The sequence below is a fragment of the Glycine soja genome, chromosome 9 (assembly GCF_004193775.1).
Source record: "Glycine soja cultivar W05 chromosome 9, ASM419377v2, whole genome shotgun sequence".
Lineage (NCBI taxonomy): Eukaryota > Viridiplantae > Streptophyta > Magnoliopsida > Fabales > Fabaceae > Glycine > Glycine soja.
In genome coordinates, this window is record NC_041010.1 from 2,255,196 (window position 1) to 2,267,442 (window position 12,247).

At 31.7% G+C, this 12,247-nt stretch overlaps 1 protein-coding gene across 1 annotated transcript; it reads left to right on the plus strand.

The window, feature by feature from the left end:
• The first annotated feature begins 511 nt into the window (after positions 1-511).
• On the plus strand, positions 512-11,728 carry LOC114367822 (wall-associated receptor kinase-like 1). Its single transcript, XM_028325028.1, has 4 exons — positions 512-1,117; positions 1,186-1,532; positions 2,386-2,442; positions 10,315-11,728. The coding sequence occupies exons 1-4, from the start codon at positions 561-563 to the stop codon at positions 11,508-11,510; spliced, it is 2,157 nt and encodes a 718-aa protein (XP_028180829.1). The 5' UTR covers positions 512-560; the 3' UTR covers positions 11,511-11,728.
• The last annotated feature ends 519 nt before the right edge of the window (positions 11,729-12,247 follow it).

The window sequence follows — 12,247 nt, forward strand, 5'->3', positions numbered from 1 at the left end:
AAACTTCAGAAAGACTTAAAGTAATGTAAAAATATTTACCACCATTGAAAGGTTGGTGACTTGAGCCTATAAATAGGCAATTGGTAGGTTGTAATTGATTATCCAAGAAATCAATGGCATAACTTTCTTTCTAAAACAATTCTCTAAAATTATTAACTATCATCTAACCAACTATCAACATGAACACTAACAGAAAGCACCGGTAATAATATTCAGCATATAGAAAATATCTTTTGTTCAAGCACAGGACCATGATGAGGAGATCACTTTCAGTATATAGTTTTATTGTAGCATTGTAATTGCCTTTGTTTTTTGTCGTTCCGTCTACATCAGTCATTAATTTTTGTATCTAACTATCGAACTACTGCTAGCAACGGTGAGTTATTCAAACGTGCGCGTGGGACAAGGTGACTTAAGTCTTCGTAGCTACCAGTACTAGTTTTTGAGTTTTAATAGAAAAAAATGGCTAGAAATTACTAAGACGGGAGCATAAATATCCGTTCTCAAACCCGGAAACCAATTAAACACAGTACCCTCTTCAAAATTAGCTAGCCAGAGAAATGGTTCTGAAATTTGCTTATATCATAGTAATTTTGATGATATGGTGCATGTATCCATTAACATCTGCACAGTATCTCGATGAGACTATAACATCCTCGCAGTACGAGAATATGACTATAGCACGACCAGGTTGTGATAGGAAATGTGGAAATGTTTTCATTCCTTTCCCTTTCGGAATGGGCAGGGAAAATTGCTATGCAAGCTCGTGGTTTGAAATAGATTGCAGAAACAATAATACTACTACTAATTCATCAGGTGAACAGAAACCTTACCTCAAATACATAGATTTGGAGGTAAAATTCATTGATCTCTGGAATGAGGCTTTGATCATCATGAACCCTATTTATCAGAGTGGGAAGAACTGTGAAAGGGACAAGACAGGAGGAATAAATCTGAAAGGAGGAAGTCCTTTTGTGTATTCCGCGCGTTACAACACATTCCTGGCCGTAGGTTGCGGAAACACTGCTTCCTTCTGGTCAAACGGAGAGGAAGTTAGAGCTTGTGCTTCCATGTGCAATGGCGATGACCTCATCAAAGTTGCTAATTGTCGTGGCAGGTAATTTTTATTTTATTTTATTCTCATTATCATTTAACTCATATCATAACATGTTATACTTATGACAGAAAATGCTGCCAGACGTCACTTCCGCGGCATCTTTCAGAATATAACGTGAGTTTTGATGGGCAAGAGTGTGCTTACGGGCTGATTATAGCAGTTAGGTTGGGTTACTGGAATCTGACGATTAAGGACGTAAAGCATTTAAATGAAGTTCCTGCAGTGCTTGAATGGGAGATTCCATTTGACACTTTTTACTCTAACATTTCCTTCCTTATTGACCCTGCTGTTGCTATCTGCTACAACACTTCTCTTAAACAACATCCAGACTACTATTCTGGTAAACTTTGTCGGTGCAGGTATGACGACGACGACGACTTCAAGGGCAGTCCCTACATCCGGGGAAGCTGCAAAGGTGTGACCCCTTAACATATTATTTTACTTATATTTGAATCCAACACGATAAATCATTTTCACTTATATACATATAATGACATCTTACTCGTTTATTATATTATATTATTATCTGCTCTTTCTTGATATCCTGTAATTTATATTGATTCTTCTCAATTAAAACACTCCTGCAACAACAATACTCTCCCAAGTCTCGAAGGTTAGTAAAAATAATAATTTCATATTTATTAAAAAATTAATTAATTTTATTAAATTATGTTAATCTCAATTAATTTTTTCTCTCTAAATTATCTTTTATTTAAACTTAATATCAAACCATTTCAAAAAAAAAAATGAAATTAATATCGAACATACAAAATTTCTTTAATCCTTTTTTGTACTTGAAAAGTCTTCAATATATCATATTAAATTAATGATACTCTCATCATATATAATAAGATAAAATTAATAAGAATTTGCTTATATTCATCTTAAATAGAAATGATTGGAAATATAAAAAATTATCTTAAACTTAATTAAAACAAATCAGTTTTAAAATATTCTTAAAGTAGTTATAAAAACTGAGGAAGTTACCAAAATTTATATCGAATTACAGTTAAAAAGTTTATACTTTTATTTTTTATTATAATTATAATTTATTTTATAACACATTAACACCCAAGGTCTTTGGTGTTTAGGGTGCATCCTCCCTAACGGTTTAATGCATGTTGTTAATTGAATCACACCTGGCTACGGAATCAATCTTGATTTTTTGTAACTGTTATCAGTTGTTACTTTTATTATTTTTTTCAATCAATTTTCTACTCTATGTACTGTTATAAGTATGTTTTAACTTGATTTGGTTGACCCTTCAGGCCCGCCGCCGCCGCCGCCGCCAGACATCAAAAGTCATGGGAAGTGGGCCATAATAGGTATACGCATGAAATGATATTTCTCTTATGATTAGAAACAATTATTCATTTGTTTTAATTACGCATCTATTTCCTATATATTGTTATAAAAAAAATTAAATTAATATACTTAAAAATATTATTTTTTAGCCCGTACACATATTATTTTTAATCATTTTAAATCCTTACACGCCATTTTAATCTCTTTAAATCCTTATAGCAAGGACTAAAACAGAATAAAAAATAACATACATAACAAATGATGTTTTTAAATGAAGAGATTAAAAGTATAAAGTTGTGTAATTATAAAACCAAATAAATAATTATGTTTTTATATATTTTATTTAGGGAAAATATATTTTTATAATTTTATATTTTTGTGAAATTTTATTATTAGTCCTCAAAGTTTCATAATATTATAAATAAAAATAAACTAAAGAGAACGGTAAATATTTTCAATATTAATAATGAATATATTATTATTCGAAATAGATAAAAATGAGATAAATAGTATTTTAAAAATTAAGAAAGAAATTATCAAAATAAATTATAAAAATCGAGACAGATCATTTTTATTGATATAAATTGAAATGTTAAACTCAAATTAGAATTCATTAAGATTATACTAATTAATTTTAAATTTGAGTTTATCTAAATAGGTAATTTTTAATTTATTTAGTATAACAATTTAAAAATAAAATATAAACTCTGTTTAAAAAATTTTATTTAATGAATAAAAATTACAAATAAAAAAATTAAACGCTCATTGCAGAAAAGTCTCATAACTTAAAAAAGAAAAAAAAATAAGTTTTAAAAATACTCTTGTTCAGTAAAGAATATTCAAAATTGCAAGTCAATAATATAATAATTCCAAAATAACACAACAATTCTTCAACATGCTTATCCGTTTTGCATAATTTTCCTTTCCGTAGAATTCTAAAAGAACTACTCGTGCTCAAAAAGTTAGTGGCATACCAATATATTCATTGATGTTATTTTTTTTTCCATTTTTTGTTTAATTTGAACCCGCTGTTTTTAATTTTTTAGTTAACAAATTTTTGCTTTAATTGATAATTTTTATTATTTTTCATTTCTTTTTTAACTCATTAGGTACGTACTCTTAGGCTTGACTCAGTTAGACAATTCATTTTTCTTTAGCTCATTACACTTAATTTCAGTATGTATGTCTTTATTTTTATATTACTGATAATAATTACTAATAATCTTTTTTTCGCCTCAAAACAAATTATTATTTTTCAAATAATTTTCTCCCACTAAGTTAGAGATTATCTTAATTGGATACGCCATTGCATATTATATATATACCTCCAAAGTGGTCTAATAAGAACATTTTATATCCTCCTTATCAATTTAACGGGGAGCAAAATAAGGAAAATTTTAAGTTTGTGACCAGCACCCAAATGGAGACATTAAAAACTAAAGTTGTAACATCGTAGATGGTATATATTACTGGAACTACGTACACTTAGATTTCTAAACAAAAACAACATCATGCGAAAGCGACTCATAATATAAGCAAGTATATATAACAACAAAACTCAAAATACGATCAACATATTTAATGTTAATTATCTGTCACCCAAAGGCATCGTACAGAACATAAATGGAAAATACAAAAATATAAATTAAAGCTAGTTATGTTCTCCTTGCATGTGACTCCAAGCCTTCATCTACGAGAACTTACACTTATTTCTTGAAAAAAGAGAAATTTAAATGAATAAGTCATAACTCTTCTATCCATACACTCTTTTCATGATCACTTATTTCTGATGGCCTTGTCCTCATTGGGTCTATAATGAATCTTTCAAACTTATAGTTGAATCTACATCTTTCAACTATTAATAATTCCTACTAATTTCTTATTCTCACAACTATTACGCTAGTTTACTCTCATCATTACATTATGGTTTTGTTCTCATTATTAATATTTTCCTTCCACAACTTTATTCAACTAACTCAACATTAATTCCTTACTTAGACTTTACAAGGTCAAGTTTACAGTGACTAATACTTAAGGATATTACTAACATTTATCTTAAGTAACATAATTTTATTCCTATCACTAGAATCTTCCTCTCCTATCACATTGAGTGGAAACAGCCTTTCATCTATACTTCCCCACAGCTGGGACTCACATAACATTATTCTAGATATAACCTTCCCATACCCTTTAGACCTGATATCTTATCAATTCACATTACAAGTCACATAGATAGTCCTGATCATAATTAATATAACATAACAACAATCATGATGGAATCGGGCACTCAAGCTTCACATAGGTACAATACAAGTCAACATACTACACTGTAACAAAACACATGTGTATGGTATGCTCCTTCATTTCTACCTCATGCACATGTGATACAAATTTCTAAACTCAAGAAAATAGCTATCCTAAGATCAAATGCTACCCAAAAGAAGTATATCATTATTAGTATCAATGCCTAGAACCCTCACGCTACCTGTTTCATCTTGTGACTAGTCAAGGTTACCTAGCTTTTGAAGTACAACCCAACACCATGGAGTCATCATGATCAATCATTGGGGTTTTCACACTAGCTATGACCACCCCCAAGGTCAAGTTAAACCCATTGTGAATCTTCATTGTCTAATTCATATCTACTATCTTTTCCACACAATAACTCAATTATGATTATGCATGTCTCATACATACCATGTAGGCAAGTGTTTATTTGGACTTCTCTTTACAAAATGAGTGAGTCTCATTCTTATCCTTCATGGGCTAGGTCCTTTTCGAACAAGATATCACAAGAACTCATTCTCATCTCTTACCGATAGGTTTATAAAAAAAATTATATAAAACCAATCCATAACAAACCTAATTCAAACCATTTTAAATCCATTTTAATGGATTGGTTTTATATCCCAATACAGTATTTTAGATTTTAAATCCAATCCAATTAATTTTAATATAGATTGGATGTTTGTTTAATTTGAATTTTTAAATCCAAAACTCATGTCCACTGCATGCGTTCTTCAAATGATATAGCATCTCTGTAAAAATATTCATGGTTAAGGTCATCCCTAAGTAACCTCAGTCGAGGTTGTCAAGGTCTACCAAAAATAACCTAGTTGGGATTGATAAAAGATAACCTTCTTCAAGGTCAACCAAAAATGGCCAAACTAGAGGTAGGTAAAAAATAATCCTAGTTGAGGTTGACAATAAATTGTCTCAGTTGGGAACAACTAAGAACATCCACAATCAAGATCACCCAAAAACTTCATTTGTTAAGGTCGATCAAAAGTACCCTAATTGAGATAAACCAAAAATTGTCCAACCAATGTCAACTAAATAGTCTTGATCGAGGTTGACCAAAAAAATTTCCAATCAATGTTAGAGGAAAATAACCTTTGGCCATGGTCAACAAAAAATAGTCATAATCAAAGTCGACTAGAAACAAGCCCAACTAAGGTCATTTGTAAACTATTTTATGGTTTAAAACTAAATTTAAAATAAAATTGGTTTCGAACTATATAAACCAATTTTAAAATTGATTTTAAACAAGTTTAAAAAATTCCAATTCTATTTTTATTCAATTAAATGGATATGGATTTTCAAATCTAATTCATTTAATTGGATTTTTAAAAAATAAATTACATATCTCATAGCATGATGTCACATGTTAAATAATACTTCTTCCGAACTAAAATATAAGCAACAAAAAAATAATTTTGAACCTAAATATAAATAAATACTAACTAACTTTTATCTTATTTAATAATAATTAATATTTTTATTATGTTTTTCATTTAATAAAATTTTATTTTTTGTGAATAATTTATTCTTATTATACAAGCACTATTATGAAGGATATTTTAAGAATATTTTTTAAATTAAATGTTATTAATTAAATTTCTTAATCCATGTATCTGGTAGTTAAATTTACTTATATTTAAGTCCAACAGGAATATTAAGCATTTCATTTCATAACAATCATATGTTAGATGTAATCTACTTAAGCAGATATCACTGACATATACATCTTCAAGAGACATAATTATACATGTCTCTTTGGTACAATAATAATCAGTCACATTTCAGATCTCATAGCTTCATGTCACAAGTTAAGTAATATTAAGCATTTCATGTCATCATGCTATCAACAAGAGGTTTAATCTACATAAGCACATATCAATGATGATACTGACATCCTCAAGACGCATAGTCAAACATATGGCTCTATGCTAGTAGGTCTCATTCAGCTACATTAACTATGCTTGTTTAACGAAACTAAATCTTGCTTAGTGATTCAATACAATATTTCTAAAACAATTCTCCCTTTAATTTTGGTCAATTAATGAAATTGAGTCTCAATCAACGAATTTTATCCTCTATTCTCACTCTCGCTCATCAATTTTTTACTTTGTTCCTACTTTTGCTCAACAAGAAAAAGCCTCGACGAATCCAATCTAGGGGTTCACCCATGCTCACTATCTAATTTTTGTTAAGCAAGGCCCACCCTTGCTCACACTACAAGAAAAATAACTTATACCTACAGTCAAAAACTGTCATTATAAATAAAAAATCCGTAGGTAAATGTATGATAGACTTTGTCCTACGGACAATTCTTCCGTCAACTTTGAGGGACTTATAATGACGGCTAATTGTCTGTCACTATAGATTTTACCTACTATGTATAGTGTGTAGGTAAAAATCATTAACTTCTACTTACATCTCCTAATTGTAGGTAAAAGTCTTTAATATGTACCTATCATCTTCAATTGTAGGTAAATGCATAAAACATCAACTAAAGATACTGCCCATTTGGATAAGCTTTCCTATGGCAAAGAAACATTTTTTCAGCATTGAAAAGTACTGCCCATTTCAGGATTCAGTGGCCAAATTGTCTGCCTCTTGAAAATTCTTCTCCTTAGATTTCAATGCCTCTGCTGCTTGGGCTTATTCCCACAAAGAGCCAGCTGTTGAAAATTGAAAATACAAACAAAACCCAAATACTCTTAAAATCATAGTGTATTTACTTGGCAATAGGCAGTAATTAATTCTGGTCTCAAGATACAAAATCGAGAACCAAGTCCAGTATAGTTGGCATCACGAGGAGTTACTCTGTGACCAGTTGTCACGATGGTGGTGGTGGTCCCAAATAGGCAGAGGAGGTGGTATAGGTAAAGAGGGCAGGTTAAGTGGACTAACAGTAACCTCCTCCTGACCAACAATTTGATCCCTACTATGCTGCTCAAGGTCCTGCTCTACTGAGGCAGAAGAAAGAGTTGTTTCTTGCAATTCCCAGTTAATGCTAGCATGACCTTGCCTTTCAACATATGACTGTATCAACTGATCAAGACTCTCACGAAAGCTGCTACGAAGGAGGTTAGAGACACTTCTCCTGCAAGATGAACAAAAAGATTTACTCTAGATTATAACTTTCATATTAGAAAGATAATTGCAGTAACTCTTCACTTGTATTTACATACCTATTAAGAAGTTCCCTGAGTTCAACACTGTACACGTTGTCATCTTCAAGAAAATAAAATCCATGAATTCTACCAACTGGAGCACTTTCATGATCAGAAGGTCCTCCCAACCAATTTTTCACTCATTTGCTGTATTATTGAGCTGATTATCATCGACATTTTCCTCAATGCTATTTCTCCATTCGGTATTATTCTAATACCACTAACTTCCTTCATTTTCAAAAACTTCTTTCCCCAGTCCACTAGTTTGTAAAGAGAGAATATTATGAAATTATCATTCAGAGCATTTGAATTTCTTTACCTCTTCTGGAATTTTCTCCAGAGTTCTCATCAACTAAACCAAAGTTTGGATCATCTTACACGCAAAACTCCTGAAGATTACACCAAATACAAACAATAGTAGTTTAATTAGTGAGTTAACATGATAATTTCACTTCAGATCTAAATTATATTCTCTTTTGCAACATCAATCTCATCTGCTGGGGTGTAATTTCTGAATAGCTTCATGAAGGAATTGATCAACCTGATTGATGACATCATCGAAAACCTCATCGCCACTGGACAAAGGAGGCAGAATAGGAGGCGGCATAGCATCGTCATCATCCACGACACATTGGTGAGGTTGCTTAGAATCGTTGTTGAAAGAGAGCATGAGGTTCAAGCGATTCATGGACTCATTTGAATCAGCGACCTCCCATGACTTGGGGGCTCTGAAATCCCCTACAGAGCTCTCCATGGAGAAACTGCAAAGAGAAGAAAGGGATTTGTGGAGGGTTAGGGAATCGAACCTAATTTTGTCGGCGGCGCGTGGGGCTCACTGGATTTCGGTGCTGCTGTGGCGACCTCTTTTGCGCTCTTCTGCACCGAGCACCGCTACTCCGACTGCCATGATTGCTCCTACGACTACAAGGTTGTTGGGAGAAAGGCCATAGCGAGAGAAAACCCTGTCGTGAAGGCCGCGAAGATCGTCAAGGTCTAAAAACCCTAAATCGGAGAACAAAAATCTCCAAGAAATCGAACAAATTGCTGGGAAAAAGAAGGGGATACCACGAAAACGAAATAATAATCTAATAATTGTTTTGCTTCTAAACCCTAAATTGGAGCTGAGCTTCAGTCAGGTTATAGTTTTAATAAAATATTTTAAAATTATAATATTGTTAATTTATTTTAAAATAGATGTCAGCATAGACCATGGTGCACAACTTTTAATTAGCATTAGATTAGATTCATTATTTCAGGATAATTTTGTAGTAGTGGCTGTAGGTATAAGTTTTTATAAGGTTTTACCTACATCACATAGTTGTAGGTATTTTTTATTTTTTATTTACCAAGATTTACTTATACTAAAAAATGTAAGTATAAGTCTTTGAATTTAACCTACATTGAATAATGGTAGGTAATAAAATATTTTTAGATTTTATCTACACTAATTCATGTCTGTAGATAGAGGTGTTTGTATGTATAAGGCATTTTTCTTGTAATGGATCAGGAGATCCCTTCCAAGGACATGCCCTAGCTTTTAGGCCCCTCTCACTTATCGAGGCTCCATTCTCACTAAGTGAATCCCTTCCATTTTCAATGCAAATGGTTTTAATAGTTTTGAAGCTTTAGACTTGTTATTCATTAAGTGGATCCATGCCATTTCTTGTAGTTATGACTGTAGTTAGAAATTAGAGATTTCGATCATTAGTACGTAGCTGGATGGAAAAAACAGCCTCCCCGCATCATAATATTGAAATACATGAAATGACTGAACAGAAAAATTGTTATTTGAATTGAATGGGAGACTTTTAAACTTATAAGAAGGACTTCGTGAAGAACAAATTGTTTTTATTTGTTTACAAAGAACAAATTGGTTTCAAGGAAATGAAACCTGAACCATCGATTTGTTAAAAATTTGGAAGTTTCTCGAATCTCAAATATAAGAAAAAAAAATTGATTCACACTAACTAAAAAAATTAATTAATACACATTTAATTTTCATAATCTCAATTAAATAATAATTTTTTTTCTGATTTAATTTCATTAGAACTTGATATTATGAATAAAAAAACATAAAATGAAAAATATGAGTGTACAGGGGCACTCATATCAATTAACTAAGTGCAGGATTTAGATTTGGAAATTAGATTGATTAATGGAATAGCTCACACCAATATTTGAAGTACCCACATGGGTGTTGTAACTTGTAACCGGAGCTTAATATTGTTGCAAGAATGTGAAAAACTTTATGATCGATTGAATTGAAGATTCATAAAAAAAATAATACAAATATATTAAATCTCAACCCATTATATATAATTATATGATATATATTTAATTTTTCTCTTTCATATAACATATTTTCCTCTATCATGTCCTAAAATATATATTTGCTTATCAATTTAACCCTAGCTACAAAATTTAAATGCGTAGGAGTTTTTTCAAGCCTCGGGACCATCATTCTACTCTTTGGTTTGTGGTGGTTGCGTAAAGTTGTAAGGAAAAAGATAGCAAAGAAACGCAAAGAAAAGTTCTTCAAACAAAATGGAGGATTGTTGTTAGAACAAAGACTATCTACTGGTGAAGATAATGTTGACAAAACTAAACTCTTTAGCTTAAAGGAATTAGGAAAGGCCACTGATCACTTTAATATAAATAGAATACTTGGAAAAGGAGGTCAAGGTACAGTTTACAAAGGTATGTTAGTAGATGGAAAAATTGTTGCAGTGAAAAAATTTAAGGTCAACGGAAATGTTGAAGAATTCATCAACGAATTTGTCATTCTTTCACAAATTAACCACAGAAATGTGGTTAAGTTGTTAGGATGTTGTTTGGAGACTGAAATCCCATTGCTTGTTTATGAATTCATTCCCAATGGTAACCTTTATGAATATTTACTTGGACAAAATGATGAGTTACCAAATGCTTGGGAAATGCGTTTGAGAATTGCCACTGAAGTTGCTGGAGCTCTATTTTACTTGCACTCAGCTGCTTCTCAACCCATTTATCATAGAGATGTGAAGTCAACAAATATATTATTGGATGAGAAGTATAAGGCAAAAGTAGCAGACTTTGGTGCATCAAGAATGGTTTCCATTGAAGCCACTCACCTCACTACAGCAGTTCAAGGAACTTTTGGATACTTAGATCCTGAATATTTTCAGACGAGTCAATTCACAGAGAAGAGTGATGTCTACAGCTTTGGAGTGGTTCTTGTTGAACTTTTAACAGGACAAAAACCAATATCCTCAGTGAAAGAACAAGGACTTCAAAGTTTAGCTTCGTATTTTCTTCTTTGTATGGAGGAAAATCGTTTGTTTGATATTGTTGATGCAAGAGTCATGCAGGAAGGGGAGAAAGAACACATCATTGTAGTTGCCAATCTTGTAAGAAGATGCTTACAGTTGAATGGTAGAAAGCGACCAACTATGAAAGAAGTCTCATTAGAATTGGAAAGAATCCAAAAACTGGGAAAACAGTGTAATGCACAAGAGCACCAAGAAGAACTTGAGCTTGCTGGAAATGAAGATAGCCAATTTTGGGCTGCGTATTCTACAACTTCGACTGCAGGGCAAACTTCAGACAGCAAAACATCAACCTTGGAGATTATGCCTATTCTTATCAAATAATTGTTGAATTCTCTTAACTTTTGTTGTGTGAAAAATTAATAATAAAAAAAAAAAAACCATTTTGGTTAGACACATGGAAGAATGTAACGTTCAAAAGCATAATTATGGTATGATAGAACCTTGTTCCTTGTAAGCTATTCAAGGAGGTAGCTTAAAACTATGAAAAATAGCCAATCTTTTTATCATGACTTAAATAATCCTCCGATGAGTTTTCATCTTTTATCTTGTTTCGTATGAAAATAGACTCAGAATTTTCCAAAGAGTATTCATTTGCTTAAAACATAAAAAAATGAAGTCAAGACTCTTTGAAATCTTATTACCACATCCCACTCACTCTCCTTGGCATATTTATCTCAACACTCCGAAGCTTATTATTTGATAGAGATAACTTGCAGTGTATACTACAAAGTACTAACAAATACGACACAACAAAAATTAAGATCTTTACAACTCTTATTATTCTAAAACCTACGTAAAATGCCTATCTTACAATTAAATCAAACCATTTCTGGGGTTTCAGAGAGGAGGCTACATGTCCAAGGCAAAATTTCCCATCGACAATATATGACCATTTTATATTTTTGAAATTCATTTATGATCATAGACCATGAAATAATGGTATACACGTAACATGTATAATATTAATAAAACACCCATGTCCGTCCTTGGGAGCACAAGTACTTGTATTGAGCATGACTATCTACTTAATATTGTGTGTAGGGACGCTAAGATAAAAT

Excerpts from the sequence above, each read along its gene's own strand:
- LOC114367822 (XM_028325028.1), top strand. The coding sequence starts at position 561 with ATGGTTCTGAAATTTGCTTATATCATAGTAATTTTGATGATATGGTGC. Across the intron at positions 1,118-1,185 it reads GTTGCTAATTGTCGTGGCAG|AAAATGCTGCCAGACGTCAC; the intron begins GTAATTTTTATT and ends TACTTATGACAG. Across the intron at positions 1,533-2,385 it reads CATCCGGGGAAGCTGCAAAG|GCCCGCCGCCGCCGCCGCCG; the intron begins GTGTGACCCCTT and ends TTGACCCTTCAG.